This window comes from Archocentrus centrarchus, chromosome 5 (assembly GCF_007364275.1).
Source record: "Archocentrus centrarchus isolate MPI-CPG fArcCen1 chromosome 5, fArcCen1, whole genome shotgun sequence".
NCBI lineage: Eukaryota > Metazoa > Chordata > Actinopteri > Cichliformes > Cichlidae > Archocentrus > Archocentrus centrarchus.
In genome coordinates, this window is record NC_044350.1 from 19,548,630 (window position 1) to 19,566,638 (window position 18,009).

The 18,009-nt window shown below is 39.9% G+C and overlaps 1 protein-coding gene across 1 annotated transcript in view; it reads right to left on the reverse strand.

Annotated features, from left to right (window-relative positions):
* Nucleotides 1-3,429: 3,429 nt before the first annotated feature.
* Nucleotides 3,430-18,009, reverse strand: part of LOC115780354 (ERC protein 2-like) — a 43,129-nt gene continuing 28,549 nt past the window's right edge. The window contains 12 exon segments of the mRNA XM_030729507.1: nucleotides 3,430-3,567; nucleotides 3,682-3,749; nucleotides 4,186-4,257; nucleotides 4,260-4,784; nucleotides 5,761-5,908; nucleotides 7,888-8,048; nucleotides 8,144-8,267; nucleotides 8,624-8,635; nucleotides 10,539-10,661; nucleotides 12,451-12,653; nucleotides 16,729-16,869; nucleotides 17,067-17,210. Coding sequence (XP_030585367.1) covers nucleotides 3,723-3,749; nucleotides 4,186-4,257; nucleotides 4,260-4,784; nucleotides 5,761-5,908; nucleotides 7,888-8,048; nucleotides 8,144-8,267; nucleotides 8,624-8,635; nucleotides 10,539-10,661; nucleotides 12,451-12,653; nucleotides 16,729-16,869; nucleotides 17,067-17,210 — 1,680 coding nt within the window. The 3' untranslated portion in view covers nucleotides 3,430-3,567; nucleotides 3,682-3,722.

The following is an 18,009-nucleotide window of genomic DNA, read 5'->3' on the forward strand; positions in this document are numbered from 1 at the left end:
ACAAATAATCATTCAGCATGCTGGACACACATTTAGTTTGTTCCTAGGTTTTTACTGTACACCTCAAAACATTTACCTATACAAATAGTACAGTCTCAAACTGGCATGTTCAGTGCAGTGAAACAATAGAAAAAATAAAGCTAACTTAAATACAAAAATGAATAATAAAAAAGTAAACATAATATTTGTTCTGTCAAACAAAAGCGTTTCTGGCATTGGTCACAGTGATTTATTTAATCCAAAGTTTTCAGTGATATGCAGCAAAACAAAAACAACCTGTTTACAACAATAAAGTGAAAATGTATGTCAGGCTTTTTGTACTTTTTTTGAAGGCTTTTTGAATATTACTGGTGACTTTTCAAGTCTTTCTACACAGCTGTTTCTAGGCACCGATGAAGCCTTGCCTTCTTGAATCTGCCTCACACTGAAGTGCAATGTCAGATTAGTCTTGAGTCTAAGCCCAGGAAACCAGCCCCAGCCTCTAAGCCTCGGTGTCTCCTAAACCCTTTTTTTTTTTTTTTTTTTTGACACAACAGTAGAGAAATCGCTCTGCATAGAGAACAGGAGATTATCCTTTCATCGTCACTTTCAGTTGGCACATTATGTAAAAATCAGCATGCATGGGCACAATTGAAATGTTCCATGTTGTCTACCATGTAAATCATATGTACTATTTCATGGTAGGAGAACTCTGTACTTCAAGTATTCAGTAGATAAGGACCTGAAAATAGAGGATTCATACTCCATCCCCCTGATGGTGTAGTGGTAGGATTTTTGCTCCTCTGTCTGTCTGCATTGTCTTCCCTTTTTTTTTTTTCAAATATCCAAATCAGGATTTTAGCTTAACATTTGTAAACACAAACAGCAAAGTTTCACACGATCTTTTGATTCTTGGTCAGTGGAGCGGAGCGGTAAAGGTGGGAAGCAGACACATAAAAGATGATGCGCAGATCACCTCGGTGTGATGGGTGAATGGGAAGACATTTATATACAACAACCAACACTTGGCCATAAAAGGGAGACACACAGGCACCATGAGGGTTAGGGAGAGGAACTGGGGATAGTAACAGTCTACTTCATTTTTCCACTATACTGTAACAATGTCTGCATTTTTTTTTTCTACTTGGTCAGCTGTCACAGTCACATACATCATCACTTCGGTTTACAAGACGACAACAACGACAAACACCCGAAAGAAATGCATCCAGACAGAGTCACTCAAACCTTCAGTTGGATGTTAACTGTGATAGTCCTCTCTCACAAGTGCAAGCTTCTGACTGCTGAGTGCAGCAGACATAATCTCAATGCTACCTGTGTGAGCTGCAAAATTAAAATAAATAAAAAGTGGTTCAAAGTCGTCACCACAGGCAAAGTGGTCTTCAACTGAGTTGTTTTCACATTAAGAAAGGAATGTAATAATGTCATCTTTTCTAAACATTTAGATAGATTTGGATACACTTCTTTATTTCCTATAAACTGCTCTAAAGCTCTTATTTTTTGTTCTATTTGGGCTGTCCTGTATTTTCAGACAGGGAATGTTAACTTTGCTGCTGAGGGGTTTTTATCATACACAGTACAAATCAGAGAAAATCAAACCACTCAACTCTCTAAATAAGACATTTCTCTGACCTCTAGACAGTTAGAAAAATAAGAATGGAGAAAAAAACATATATATATGTATAATATATATATATATATAGTATCTTGTCAGTTTGAAATGATTTTCTGACCACATATAGAAGACACACTCTATAGATTTCTCTCTATATGTATAATATATGCATATCTATCATATGTGTACAGTTTTTACGAGGCACAGGCCACCTTGTTGAGAAGGAGAAAACAAGTCACTATGTATGGGGAGGTCACACAGACTACTGCTGGAAGAGTACAAGGGAGAGGGGAGCAGGAGCATACTCTAGGTCAGACACTGGTGTGCCAGTGGCTCCAATAGACCTGCGGGGTAAACATTTACTGGACACTGCCTTCTCTCTATAGTTGATAATGATGCTTTTAGTAGCAGTATTTGTTGAGGGAACAAGTCCCTGTGTTTGGATCACAAACCCCTATTGTCAAATCATATGTACAAAGAACTCCTTTACAGTCGTTTATGAAGCCCATTGTGGGATTAAGTCCCTTTACTGTAAAAGGACTAAAAGATGCTCTTTTTCCAGGTCTTCTCATACCATTTAGTTTGAGCACCAGCAGAAGCACCATTAGTAAAAAATCCTGCAACACAGAGGAGGTGCATAGGTGCATAGTCTCAGAAAATCTAAGTAATCTGATCAATATATTCTGACCACTCCCTTGGCTGCTCTGATTGGATAAGTAAATCATTTTGACTTGATTTAAGTAAGGATGGGAATGCATTCACTCTATGTTTACATCTGCATAGTTTATTTCTTTTTTGACTACTTCTGATTAAAATGAGGTAAGATGAAGATCAAATCCATTGCAGCCACAGCCTTAAGGCTAAAACAAGCCAGAGAACTGGAAGGCCCTGCTCATGCAGCCAAGGAAACCTCTTGATGCTGCACGCAAGGCTCAAGCCTGTTATCAGTCAGATCAAAGTTCTTCGTTTTACCAACAAGAAATGACAATAGAAAACCTAAAATCGCTTAATCTGGATTGTGTGGAACATGCTAGTAAAGGGACACAACATCAAATTTAGAAATGCTGAAGATGAAGACGCTATAGAAATGGAAGGTGGGTAAGAAAAAAAAAAGGTTAAAAACGAAGTAACTGCGTGCCACAGAAGAAAAATATAGCTCAGCAACACAATCTGATGATTACAACACACCAAGGGTCATGATAGCCAGGTAGAGGGGTCAGATGTCACCAGGTGGGTCAGAAGGGCAGTGAGGATTGAAAAACCATGACAAGAGTCAGGCGGAGGAGCCAACCAGAGCCAGAGGAGTCAGTCAGGCAGCAAAACTACCATGATCTTGAACCAGTCAAAGGAAGAAGGAGGAAGGAAGAAATACTGGGCTGGCAGACAGTCATGAGATCTCTGCTGGGTGGATCAAGAGGGTGTCATTGGCCTGAACCCTTTCAGCATGTGGCAAACAGGTGAGGTGACCTCGGTGAGACCTCTGATACGGGGCTCCCATGTTGATCACACGTCCGAGCAACAATCTGACACACAGAGAACATCTCTTTCTCCATATTGTTCCCTCTCCTACCACTTCAGTTGTGAATCTCTAATCTTGTGTGAAGGAAGTGGAGTTCGTCTTTGTCCTGTTCACACCAAGAAGAGGTCCCACATCACCTTTAGCAGAAACATGAAAAAGAAGGTTTAAGTTTCAGTTTGGAAAAATACTTCAGTGATTCTTTTTGAGCCCTAATAATATATTGTTCACTTTGTGTCTATGTGTGTCCAAATGTGTGAAATTACCTGCTCAGCTGTCAGTCTCCATGCATGACCTGCACACCTGAGTTCCCCCTCCTCTTCCTGGGAAAAAAAGGTCCCATTGCTGGGTACTGATTAAGTGGAGGTAATAAATGTTTCATTGGGTAGTGTTACAACATCATGGCATGGCTGTGCTCCTCCAGTAGTGACTGAATCATCTAAATATGAGAAAAATATAAAGTCTAAATGTCATGAACCTCTTCAGATTTTTAAAAAACACCCCAGACTCTACAGGCAGAGAGGATATTAAGAAAGTCTTAAATATATCTCACCCCTCAAAACAACATTAGAGCTTTGGTTGTCACAGCAAGGATTATGCCCAAATGCCCTCCTCGTCATCCTGTTGTTGGTGGTGTTATGCATGAGGAGAAGAAAGCAGACAGAAATTGCTGTTCAAAAGCACTCACTGGCCCACCAGGCAATGTGACAGAAAACATAAACACACTTAAAGTACGCATCAAGGGTAATTGGTAAAGGATAATGAACCGTCTTAAGATTTTTTTAAGCATTCTGCTTTTAATCAAAGTAGCATGGAGTATTGGAAGAACTAGAAATCTGCCTTAATGATCAATACAAACATCTGGTTCAGATACTCTAACAACTACTTTTGGATTAAATATTTTGTCTACAAAAAAATCTTAACATTGCATGCATTATCTGACATCTGCGCTATTGTTCATTTGTCAGTTTTTTGTTTACTAATTGAAAACTTGAAAAAGCATTACTTTAATATAGTATATTTACTTTAATAATACAGAAAACATCTGTGATCTTACCTGGTCTGGGGAAGGGCGGTGACCAGCATGCGGGGGTCCTCGGGCTGGCCCCCCACGATGGTGGGGGGAAGGGTGACGTGGATGCTGGGCATGGTGTGCGTGCTGAGGGTGCTGGGGTGCATGGGGTGCTGTGGATGTGGATGTTGGGGGTGCGGCCCCTGTTGTGGAGGTCCATGTGGGTGCTGAGGGTGAGGGTGCTGCGGAGGCAGATGCCCATGTGGGTGCTGTGGAGGATGCTGGGGATGCTGTTGATGAGGGTGCTGGGGTTGTGGAGGGCGTGGGTGCTGTTGATGCTGGGGAGGTGGTTGGGGGTGCTGAGGGTGTTGCTGGTGAGGAGGGTGAGGGTACTGAGGTTGAGGCTGCTGTGGGTGTGGGTGCTGCTGGGGGGCCTGTGGGTGCTGTGGGTGTTGCAGATGCTGTGGGTGTTGCGGATGTGGGGCATGTGGATATGGAGTCTGCTGAGGGTGGGGAGCGTGGGGGTACTGGGGCTGGGGCTGAGGTTGAGCGTGTGGGGGCTGAGGCTGGGGGTGGTGAGGAGCATGTGGATGATATTGCTCATCTTCATAGTTGTCGGCTATCAGCTTCATTCTGCTTTGTGTCTGTAAGAAGAGGAAAGCGATTAGTGCATGATGATCTGCAGTTATAAAGAGCATTACTGCTTCACAGTGATGGGAAGACAGGAAACAGAAGCACCTTATAATCATAAACAGTATATGAAAGTGGACAGAACCACTGTGGTGCCTCAGATTGCATTGGGGGCTACAGTAATGAAGCCTCAACTTAGGCACTTATGCTATTTTTTTTAATGCTGAAGTCACAAGTGAGGACACTATATACTAACGTGGCAATAACTTGTCAGTCACTTATTAACTGTAGCTGTCATAATTTGTAATATAAACATCAAGTTGTCTTAAATAAGGCTTCAAAGTACTGAAACATTTCAGATAAGCTTTACTGAAATAAATGACATTCAATGGAAGGTAATTTTCTTGTTTTCCATATACAATTGGATTTATATTCGCAGCTAGAGGCGTCATCCCCTACTGGCCATTATTAAGAATATAACTTTAAGGCACTTCTACTATGGCTTCGGACCCTGAGGCTTCACCTATACTTTATATACAGTCTGAGGTTAAACTACAATACAAGTCTGTGATCATCTAAACATTGAGGCTCATAGGGATCAGTTTTTGTGTCATCAAGGTGACTAACAGATGGCTGAGACCACTGTAAGACTGAAATCTAGGAAGTAAAAACTCATATGTCTTAAGTCCTGACATAGTAAACATGCCTACTTATTCTTCTTATTATTCTTATTCAACTCTGACTTGTTCATGGCCAGAAATGATTTGCAAATTAAGTTGATAATGAAAGCACGTCACTTTACTTCGGACAAGTTTGGAATTACTAGACACTTAAGACATAAAGGCATAAAAATGATTCTGAACTTGTAAAGTGGCCATGCCATGATGACCATGGAGAAAAGTATTTGTCTGATTTGTGCAGCGAAATTTTCTTTTTGATTACCCTGGTAACAAGTATCAGCACAGAAAGAAATTATGCTGCAGTACTAACATGTTGTTTGAGCTGGTGCATCAGTTTGTCCCGCTCCCTCTTGAGGGCTAGCACCTCCTCCTGGGTCTTCTTTTTATTCGAGGCAGACAGTTCCAGCAGTGCAATATTAGCATCTTTCTCACTTATGGCTGCCAGCAGAGCTTGTTGTCTAAAAGAAAAACAGTATAAAACATTACAGTAGCATATAAAACAAAAACAAAACCTCCAGCCAGTTCATGAAGCGATTTCACTAAAACTGCTACAATTAAAACTGCATACAGTCATGTGAAGAAGAAAGTACACCCTCTTTCAGTTCTAAGGCTTTAGGTATCAGGGCATAGTAAAAAAAAATCATCTGGTCCTTGCCAGATTTTAAAATAATTTAAATGCAACCTTAGATGTTCAGCAACACAACATATCAAAGAAGCACTGTGTGAAAAACTAGTGTGTGTGGTCATGAAGAAATGACCTGATGTTCTATAAAGTTTTAATATATATATTTTAATGTCCTAAAAATGAATCTGTAATCTTCTGAACTACATGTTCCTTTCACCATATATATTTTTATATCCATCCATCCATCCATCCATTAGCTTCCGCACATCCTGTTAAGGGTCGCAGGGAGGCTGGAGCCTATCCCAGCTGTCATAGGGCGAGAGGCAGGGTACAACCTGAACAGGTCGCCAGCCTGTTGCAGGGCCAACACGGAGTGACAGACAACCTTTCACACTCACATTCACGCACTCAGTCACACCTATGGGCAAGTTAGATTAGCCAATTAACCTAACCCCAGTAAGTGCATGTCTTTGGAATGTGGGAGGAAACCAGAGTACCCAGAGGAAACCCACGCAAGCACGGGGAGAACATGCAAACTCCACACAGAGTTTGCATGCCAAGGTGGAATCGAACCCAGGCCTTCCAGATGGTATTCTAACTGTGAGGCAGCAGTGCTAACCACTGCACCACCGTGCTGCCCTATATTTTTATATATACACTTCTTTTTTTTAACCACTTACAGGCAAGGAACCAAATGAGTGCCCCATAAAGGTTTAAGGTCCCACTACAGCATTTCAATCAGGTTGAGGTCTGGACTTTGACTGGGCCATTGCAGCACCTTGATTCTTTTCCTTTTCAGTCATTCTATTGTAGATTTACTGCAGTGTTTGGGATCATCGTCCTGTTGCATGATCTAATTTGGCCAAGTTTTAGCTGTGCCCTCACTTTGGTATGCACAGGAGTTCATCGTCAACTCAATGACTACAAGGTGCCCAGGTCCCAGATCATCACCCCTCAATCACCGTGCTGACAGATGGTATGAAGTGTTTGTACTCATATCAAACATGGTGCTGTGCAAAAAACTCCACTTTGGTCTCAACTTCCCATAGGACACCATTCCAGAAGTCTTGTAGTTTGTTCAGATGCAGTTTTACAAACCCAAGATGTCCTGCCATGTTTTTTCTCCTGGCAGCCCTTCCAAACACGCCATACTTGTTCAGTCTTTTTCTAATAAATTTTAAGTTAATACATTAAACCTTTAACAATACTAGGGCCCGTATCAGGGCCCAAAACAATTTGCCAAAGAAAACCAGGACTGTTAAAGGATTAAACTGGCTGGGAATACTGGGATACTGTGATCTGTGACTTCAAAGCAAGTAAGGCTGTGCCCATAGCAGCAGGTTAGTTTAGCATAAAGACTCAAAGCAGAAGAAGAATATATAGTTCAATTCATTTAAAGAATATTTAATAGAAATCTAAAGTGGTTGTGTTTATGTCCAGTTGTTTCTTGTCTTACCCATTTCCCAAATTCATGGTGAGGAAAACATTGCATGAAATTAGAAAAAAAAAAAAGAATTTCCCAAAATATTTAACAAACTGAAACTGTAAGGTTTATAAGTTAAATAAGCAAATAATAAAAATAAATATTGAGAACTTACACTGCACACTGGATTAAAAAAAAAACTCTCTGTGTTCTATTGCTGTCCTCAATTGTATAATATGTGCTATTTCAGTCCATACTATAATAACAAGTTGGATTACATTTTCAGAATAGAAATTAATCCGAGGCTTAATTAGAAACACATTTTAAAAAAGAGGAGAAAATGTAGGCCACCATGCTGAGAATAGCAGCAAATATCAGAAAATACCCACTTCATTTCAAGGATCTCCTCCAGCTGTTTTCTGCGCTCTTGTCTCATGTTGGTGAGGTGGGTGTCCCTCTCCTGCAAAGACTGCTGTGTGGAGGAAAGACGCTGCTTGGTGGCATCCAACTCCTGCCTTGTCCTTTCTAGTGTATTCATAAGCTCCTCCAACTGACATTTGTGGAAACAAAGACACATATCTCATTAGGTAATTACTAAACTATGTATCATCACAGGTAAATATTTCTTTTATCAGGGTACATCACCTTCAAGTGGTGACCACCATCTATTGAGCTGTCCTTTCGAGGGTCCTGTCCTAAGCCTTTCTTGTCCCCTTGTGGCCCCAATTTGATGTTCGAACCTTTTTTAGCCTGATCTTTACCTCCTTGTCTGCAAAACCACAAAAATTTAAGAGCATTTCCATGCTGGTCATGTTGTAAAAAAATACATTCTTGAGGCAGTAGAGTTATATGAAAAATAAATAGATGTATGAACAAAAATATGGAACACAAATAAGCAAAACCAGTACAGCAACAGGCGATCATGTCAAGTGCATTTTGAATGAATCCTGTTTCAAAATAGTACCAGTCATGAGATCACCGGGAGCAGCAACAAGACATGAGCATCACAGAGCGATAGCTTCATGTTAATTACATTGCTGAGATAACTCACAGGTTTAAGCACCAGAGTTAGGATGGAGTTGGGTAAGAGATGAAGATGTAATGGGAGCAGGGGGCATTACTTACCTGGGAGCTAGACTGCAGATGGGAAAAGGAAAAGGCAGAAGATAAGGGGATGATGGAACAAGTGAAGAAGACATTGGAAGCAGGAAATAAGAGAACACACAGGAAAAAGTTAAAAAACAAAAACAAAAGAGAAAGACATTAGAACCAGAACATAAAGAAACGGTCACAAGAAAAAAAAAAATACAGTGAACCCAGAGGCGATCACGCTGTGTTCATTGCTCATCAAACAACATGGGAAATTACAAACGCGTCTGTGGCAGTCACTGCTCTGCAGCCTGACACAGCTAATGCAGGATGCACCCTCTCTGAAAACAAGGAACCATGTGCATCTGCTCCCAAGCCTGGGAGTGGCAGACATGCATTCAGTCAGGCAAAAGTTAGCCGGGCAAAAGAAGAGGAAAGGACAGGTTTGAGCGCCGAGCACAAGGAGGGGAAGCCAACAGTGGTCTGATCAAGTGGGCAAGAAGGATGCTAGTGGGAGAATCAGTTATGGATGGTTGGAGGGTTGTTCAGACAGAGGAGACCTGACTGAACTGACACACTTCAGGACCGAGGGCTCAGTCCAGACCCTACCTACTACAGCACCCCACGCTGAGCGCGTGTAGACCTGGAGCACAGCAGCTCTATTCATGCAGGCCACTAGGCTGATCTTTTCCTTTGGTGTCTGGTAGAGCAAGCTAGGCAGGGAAGTTTGGAATGGAGAGCAGGAAGAAGGGGGCACTGGAAAATACCACTTGAGGATAGAGGAGTTGTCGGGTGATGTTAATGGGATGTGAGGTTGCAAGACTGGCTGGGTCACAGAGGGTGACAGAGGGTGAGGCGAGCAGATGGGTGGCTGGAATGAGAAGGGGAAGCGTGCTCGTGGCAAGAGCAGGCCTCAGCAAAGGACAAACACTTCCTACAATAAGCTGGGACAAACAGCCAACGCCACAAAAAGACACAAAAGGATGTACATGTGTGTGTCTTAAAGTGTGTTAATTAGGATGCTAGTTCAACAGATAGCACACAGAAGTACAGAATGTATAGCAACCTCCAATAAAATGTAAAAAAGTAAGAAAGTGGATAAATCACACCAAGTTCTATGGCTTAAAGCTGCTGATGAGCGCAGTATTTGTAGCATTATTAGTACTAAACACTTATAGTATATGCAAGTGCATTTTAATTAGGGTTATGAATTACAACTGTAAAATGTTTCCTGTTTAAACTGCAAATTTTTCTTTGGCAGTTTGCTGAAACCCTGGTGTGACTGTACCATGCATCACTATAGAAACAGGCCAGAAGAGGAATAAATGAATAAAGTAACATCTGGTGCAAAGGAATACCAAACAATATATGCCTATTTGGACATATATTTCCAATGTTATGACCTGATTTGTTGCACTTATATGAAGTACAGTCCTTAAACTTTAAAGTCTGGACTTCATATTTAATTATAATCTTGAGACATGTAGTCAATTTTGCACAAGTAATTGCACAGTTATTACATGGTTCTTTAATTTGCTGTGCTTGTTCATACAGCATCTTTACATCATCAGTGAACAGATGACTGTTAATGATGAGTGCTGCCCAAAAATAGACATGCAATGCATACTCCTCTCTTACACATGTGTACATGCACACGCACACAATCACATGATCAAAAAGCAGTCATGACACAGATGCAGACTACAAAGCAAACACATGCTAAAGACATAAAAGCAAACATGAATCCAGGGAGCTTTGTATCATGTGCACAAGTAAAGCAATGGCACCATGGACTAAAAACAGATTGTGTCACTCTGATACAAAGATTTGTGAATCCTTTAGACAGCAGGCAGACCCAGGCACACAGGTGAAACCAGATGCAGTTGCGGCAGTCGCAGTCGGAGACTTTAACCACACAGCCAAGCCTTAAGTGCCAGGGCAGAGCACTCACTTTCCCAGGAAATCCCACACCATGCCCCCTATCTGCTGGGGAGCATTGGACACAGAAGGGAGCGGGTCAGGGGGAGCTCTGCCACCGGGACGTGGGGTGGGGCGAGGGGCAGAGGGAGGGGGGCTGGTGTTGGGGGGGGGGGGGGGGGGGGGGGGGGGGGGCACAACAGAAAAGAGTTGCAAGGGAGATGAAGAAGAGATTTGAAAATCAGAATCAAATTCAGGAATAGAATAGAAGTAGGTTGAAAATGGTCCGTGGCAGGGGGTAAAGAAAGGGACCAGTGAGCATGATGCAGAAGATAGAAAGGGAAACGGGATGGAGAAAAGTGGGTAAAGATGGCAAAAAAAGGACAAGAACACGCAATTAATCAAACACCACTAACAAATTAGCATAATATTCACCCTATAATGAGCCAAGAAGGGAACATTTAAGTGTTTTTAACACTAAGTGGTGACAGGGAAGAAGGGCTGTGTGGTCCTCATGCAGTTCAACCAATCCTTATGTCAGTCCCATCAGTCTGAATCTTGTCCATATAAACGTCAGTGATCTCCTTCATTAGCCAAACCAAAGTGCAAATCTGCTTCCCATGCTGAGACTGTGAACTGCTCCCAACGGTAAGCCAAGAACCAGAGAGGCCACCCACTTTGTTTATGCAGTCCATTAACTGAATTCAGTTGAGCTTTTCCAAAAGTGAAGCGACTGAGTGGAACGTTGGTGCAAGTTATAAACAGAGCCTTAAGGCATATCAAAAGTTAAACCTCCTGTCCACTGGAAGGTGTGTGCTGTGTGTTATCCAATACCAGCAAGTGCAGTACAGCATGATAACATCACATCTGAACATAACATGGAAATGACATGAAAATGTGTACAAAGGCACATGGAAAGTCACCCAAAATATGAAGAACACAGAGGACTCTAAAGTTGACAAACACATCCATCCAGATCGAGAACAGACTGCTCAGAGCTACTCAGCACAAAACAGTAACACACTATATTGCTTCTAGTAATAACATTAAAGATTTTGGTCAAAATTACAAAATAACCCAATTTGTCTGAAGGTGAAAGGGGTTTGTGTTTGTGATGTGATAGAGGTCAACAGCTCCATCAAAAAAAAGTTTTTGTTTTTTTTGGGTTTTTTTTGGAAAATGTTGTGAACCAATCCACAGAAAACTAATACATAATTTATGACATCTCGAGTTTTTCTTTATATCATATACAATGCTTTGAGCACTTTGGCCATCGCCATTTTTTTCCTTTTTTTTTTTAACTGCATACTACCAAACATGAATGAGAAACTGAGTGCAAGTCCATAAGGTGGGGACTTGGCAATCACAAGGTAATTAAGCCCTATAGCACATCCTAATTGAAAGTCTTTTTTTCACTACATGGGACCATCATTTCCAAAATTCAGCTCATGTTTTTTTTTGTAACACATAAAACTAACAATAGAGACCACAAACGCTTTAAAGAAAAGTATTTCCTGAGGTCATTCTCATTTTCTCATGCACTCATACCATCGGATTTCTTTTTGCATAGCAGGAGGCACCACCGCCAATAGAAATAATGCAGATTTAGGAAACATCTGTCTTAGTTTCCTAAACCTGCTAGATCCATCTGTTATATACAGTCTACGGTCATATATGAAATTAACATTTTATATATATTCCATGTGTATATATATTGAATGTTTAGGTCCAAAGCTGAGTGGAAGACAGCATATATCAGCTAAATGATAAACAGAGGAATGCACTTATCGTGCGTTTGCATGTTTAAGTAAGAATTTTGCTGAAACTGCAGACAGGTATACTAATTTAATCTTTATACCTATAACAATAGTAGATACAACAGACTGTAAGGTAAAAGGGTGGGTTTTAAAACCCATAGAGGCTAAACTGCAGTCAGAAGTAGTTACCTTTCCAACTCAGCAATCTTCTTGTCCTTATCATTCTTTTCGGTTTCCACCTCTCGCAGGATGTCCAGGAGTCTTTCCACCTCTGTCTGAGCCTTGCTGGCTTCATCCTTGTAGTAGCTCACCTCCTTTTCCAGCAGCTTCACCCGGTCCACATACTCAGGGTTCCCTCTGGAGCCTGACTGCTGCTCCACTTCATGGGCTTTCTGCATCAATGTTCCAAGAAAAGACAAATACAAACAACACACACCCAAAAACACACAGTTAACATTACAGTATCAACAAAACTGTGCAGTGCAGCGCAGGATGTTTTACTGCTGATGGAAAAAGAGACACATACAGTACACTGTGGTCCATCAGTGACATATTATCTACTTCCCTTCTACTTTCCCTATACTTCTAAATGAATAAAGCAGAGTCAATGATGTGGGCTAAGGGCATCATTACTAGCACTGGCTCATTAGTTTTAACAAAGCTATTATTTAGCTGTAATTAAATGGTCCACTGAGACTCCCAGTCACTTCGTACACATGGAGCAGAATACAGGACCTCAGGATAGTCGTGTGAGTTTTTTTATGTCTTAAAAACAGTAAGAAATTATTGTAAGTTAAGCGTTAAATCGTCTTACTGATTCACTGACTATCAAATCAGAGATCTAGTTTTGGACAGCAAGGACAACTCTCCATGAATTTCACTACAGTGGTACACATCACCCTTGACAATACGCAACCACACATGTCATCACATGTCACAAAGTTATACAGAGCCATCCACCAAAACACTGCAGTGATCTTCAATCACGGCTGATACCTTCGCTAACAGCACCACACGGAGACGAAAGAGAAGCGTGGCAACACTGATACTGACAACATGCACAAAGGTTGACCAAGTCATGCAAACCCAACAAGCTGCACAGTCTTTGAAATTGTCAGTCCAAAGAATGAAGAAAGAGAAGCAAGGGCAAGAAAGTAAATCTGTTTTAAGTGTCATATTTTAAGCATGAGGAATGATGCTAGAATTTAGCTTGTAGAAAAGTAAGGATGGTTTGATATAAATGCACATAAATTCATTTAAGATTCAATGGTCTTTGAGAAAATAACTACAAGAGGTTGTTCTTCAACAGCAAACTGCCCTCCACTGCAGATTTTGCAGTGATCATTATGCTACAGAAGGGAGCATTTATAGGAGGCTATAGAAAGGAAGCATTGGAGGATTGGTAGATTTTCTAGTTCAATTAATTAATTTATTTGTTTTTTCTGTTTTTATTACCTATAATATTTGCTAAGAACCTTTGACATTACCAAGTACCACAAAACACATGAAAGTGGTTCAAATGAGAAGCTATCAATATCTGATAATAATTCATTAACAAATAGTTTGACAAACTGGGATATATACTGAGATATTAAAACACACTGAACTGCAATTCTGTTCTGAAAAAAAAAATGTAATATTTAAAGATAATTCAACAACAAAAACATATCTGAGAAGTGTTTGTTTACTCTGTTTGCCTCTTTTGTTTTTCATTCAGGTGTTGTAAGTGGAACAAATATGAGGAAACTTCAGGTCACGTCCTGTGACTTCCACAGCTTAAAGTTTCTGAGAGTCTTTGTGAAGAGCCTGATATTAATTTGTCACATTCCCCACATGTACTTCTATGACAAAACACAGGTGTGCTGTATTTCAGGGTCAGTGTAATCTGTATGATTCCTGTAATCACACAATTTCCCTGGTGAAGGCTTAATGACTGAAAACCTCACCATTAAATTTAACAATTATTACAAAATTGTATGAACATTTATTTTTAGATTGTTGTTACACTGAAACATTTTTCTCTTCTGTGGAAAAATATCACAATATACTAAGCCTACCCACTGAAAAATATCTACAAAGCCACAACTTCAAATACTTCATACTTCATTAAAGCTAACGCAGTCTAACGCAACAGTCCTGCAATTAATTAGCTACCCGAAGTCTTTACATAACACAATTTAAAAAGTTGTAGTTGAAAATTCAGTTGCAGCGCTGCTGAAATGTACTGTTTTATATACTGACAGGAGTTTCAGTTATTTTGTCCATAATATGAGGCTATACTAAATAATAATAATAAAGACATTTCCATATATTATATAATGGGTTATAATTCAATAATACTGCATCTTCCAAAATTATAACAAAGTTAAATAAAAACCTGTATAAAAGGAAATTAACCTTCATTGAAAAAAAAAAAAGGAAATTAGCCTCATAAAAAGTGAAATTATCCTCATTAAAAAAGGAATTGACCTTCATAAAAAAAAAAAAAAAAAAAAAAGGAAATTAACCTTCCCAAGATAGAATTTATTGCAGGATTGTTTGTTTTAGTTTGAGCTAGGTATGCTTAATAAAATGGCAGTGGGATCCATATTGAGGGAAATTCCAGCTGACAGAGTAAACCTTCAATACCGCATATGTAGCACCAGTTTCACCACGTGTCACAAACAGTTACAGGATGAGCACAGTGCACAGGACTCTGAGTGCAGCTCATTATATCAGTACAGTGCAATGAGCAACATGCATCCTGGGTGGGTGAAAGCAGGGCCTGTGCTGGGATTTTGGCATGATCACCATCTAGCATAGTTCAAGGAACTTATCAGTGTCCTCATGCTTTCAATATGTGCCTCAGAGAGCTCAGGAGAGGGACTACAGGAGTGTTCATGTGACTGAATAGCTGCTCAGCTTGCTACATTGCAAACAGAGGGGTTTGAGGAAGGAACATGGAGGGAGACGGGGAAGTCCCGGGAGAGTAAATGTCAGGGTTGAGTTTGAGCCAAAGAGAGCACAGCAGGAGCAGACATGGTACAATACATGTTTGACAGATAAGTAACATAGTAAACATGTTGTTAGGCTAACGGAAACACAAAACAGACAAACACAGAGGAAGAGATATAGGGACAGTCTCAAGGAGGAGAAAAGGGGGGATTAAAGACTGTCTGCTCCTTGTAGCACCCTAACAAAGCATGCCAGCCTGTTACAGGAGACAAAGCATGATGGTAGACATTAGCCTAATGAAGTGTGCTTTATGTAAGGCCTGCTCATGTGCCTTGTTCAGGTCCAAAGAAATAGCCTAATGAAGGACACCATGTTTTCAGAAGTTAGGCCTTGGTATTCTGTTTTATAGTGCTACTTTAATTATTAAATGGGACAGAGTTAGCTCCACTAAATAATCAATGTTCATACATATTCATCCTCCAAGGACATTAACACACAGTACAAAATCGAACCAGCAGGAAAATATGAACAGAGAAGATATACTACACCAATCATTTCCAGTTCAAGATTACAAAGGAATAGTTAGCCTTTTTACTTATGTCTGTATCTGCTTAATAGACTCCACTGAAGTGGTCCCTGATCTCACAATGAGCTAATTCCTTTCTTTACAGTGGACACTCAGCTCTGACTTCTTATCTATAGTTTGGTTCAATTAAAGAGAGACATCGCTACAGTCTTCATTCAGAGCAGAGAAGCTGTCTGCAATTCATACAAAGAGAATCCTCATTTCTGTAGAAAATTAGCAGTATTAAGTGCTAAAATGGTCAGCTTTTATTCAAATCTTTGGGAACTCATCAGTGGAAAGTCTTCATTTATATATGACCTTCAATAAGAATAGGATTAGTGTACATTTTGAGATCATTCTTCACAGTTGAGCACTGATAGCAAAAACAGTGTAATGACAAAGTCCAGAATGTAGCTACACACAAGTTTTTAAATACAAGTTTTTCTGAGCAGATGAAGCTGCTTAATTCCCGTGGAACAGTGTTTGTTTAGACTTTTTAAATGGCGATCGTATGATGCAATCAAAAGCTTAGGAGCAGCTCTGACATGAAACGTCTTGTGGCATTGTTTTCCCAACACCTGTGAATTGTATTGATCCGATATTAATGCTAGCTTTACTACACTGTTTGCCCCAAATCAGGACTACAGACATTACTACCTTTACTTGCCTTTCCTTCTAACTGAAGCACAACAGATCTTTAAAAGCAAAAAAAAAAAATCTCAAATTAGGGATGGCTGCAACAAGCACCTTGTGAAAGTGTGCATTAGACAAATTACTATAAAATGCAATTATTTCTTCCAAAACAACTTGCTGAAAACGTCTGCATCTGGCATGACAATAAAATACAGCTTAATATAAAATATAGCCCTACAGGTTAAAAACTGTGAACTATTCGTTTCATAAAATCTAAATTAAAGCTCTATATTATCCTGTGTTAGGTGATCCAATGGTGAGAGACGCACACCTACCTTCTGTAACTGTGTCTCCAACTTACTACATTCCTCTTTTTTCTGCTCGATTGCAATCTCCAGTGACTTAAGCTTTGAATCCTTCTTGAGGCCAGAGGAAGCCAGGGATGATGCATGCTCTTTCAGATCAATGAGACTGGACTGCAGGTGAATAGTCAGGACAGACAGCAGAGTGTCAGCAAGTGCAACTAAGATGCAGTTCTTTTGCTTTAATGGCACCTGAGAGTTTCAGTATTTGCCTGTACTTAAAAGAGGCAGCACAGAGAAATAGAAAATTGTGCAAGACACAGTCATGTGTATACAGTCGTACATCCTATAAAGAAAATCTCTTTGCTCACTGACCTCTTTTCTGTTAGTTCTATCTGCAGGCTGTTCACCTTCTCCTTCAATTCCTTGTTCTCTTTCTTATATGATTCCACTTCTTCCAGTCGTTCTCTGTCTTCTCTCTCCCTTTGGTCCTTCAAACGCTCTATAATCCTCTCCTAACACACAGAAGGACAAAGAATTAAAACAGTTTAAATGACTAAATAGTTAGAGTCCATACCTGTTAAGACATGCTAATACATTTACTTAAGACTGCTCCAGCTTAGAGATGAAAAGTAACCTTTAGGTGCAGATAATCTGTATTCAAAGAATCGAATCAGAGATTTGCATCTGTTAATTCCTTTAAAAAAAGAAATTAGAACCTTAATTTATTAGTGAAACCCTTAATATCTCCAGTTATGTGAAATTAACATTACAAATAAAATAAGAGCACTTATTAAGAATTAGGTTAAGATGAAACTAAATGATAAATTTTAGTTTCATCTTGGAATTTTACTCCAGCTACATGCTTTCTTTTTTTTCTTTCTTTTTTTGTTTGTTTTTTTTAAATAAGGGTGTAACAACCAAATTCTGGTTCACTAAAAATGGAATAAAACACAAATAATGATATCAAATGCAACGAGCGGATTACATCACGCCTTTACTGAATTATGCATAAATCTGTAGACTGTAATAGAGTTAGAACCTGTATTTACTGAGGTTCTACTATTTTTAGGAAGCCTAAGAAAGGTCAAGCCTGATTGAGCCTTTTGAATCACTATGAAGGGACTTCACAACAGCTTAGCTGCTTGCTGTCAGTGCAGAGCAGTGCATACTGTTTCCTAAACTATAGCATAGTCGCAGGAGGGGGTATATGAAGCTCTGTGTGAGTTACGTGTATTCATCTCTCTTCTTTAATATCAAGTAATGTCAATAATAAATTTATATTTTATACTATTCATACTTATTTTCTGCACA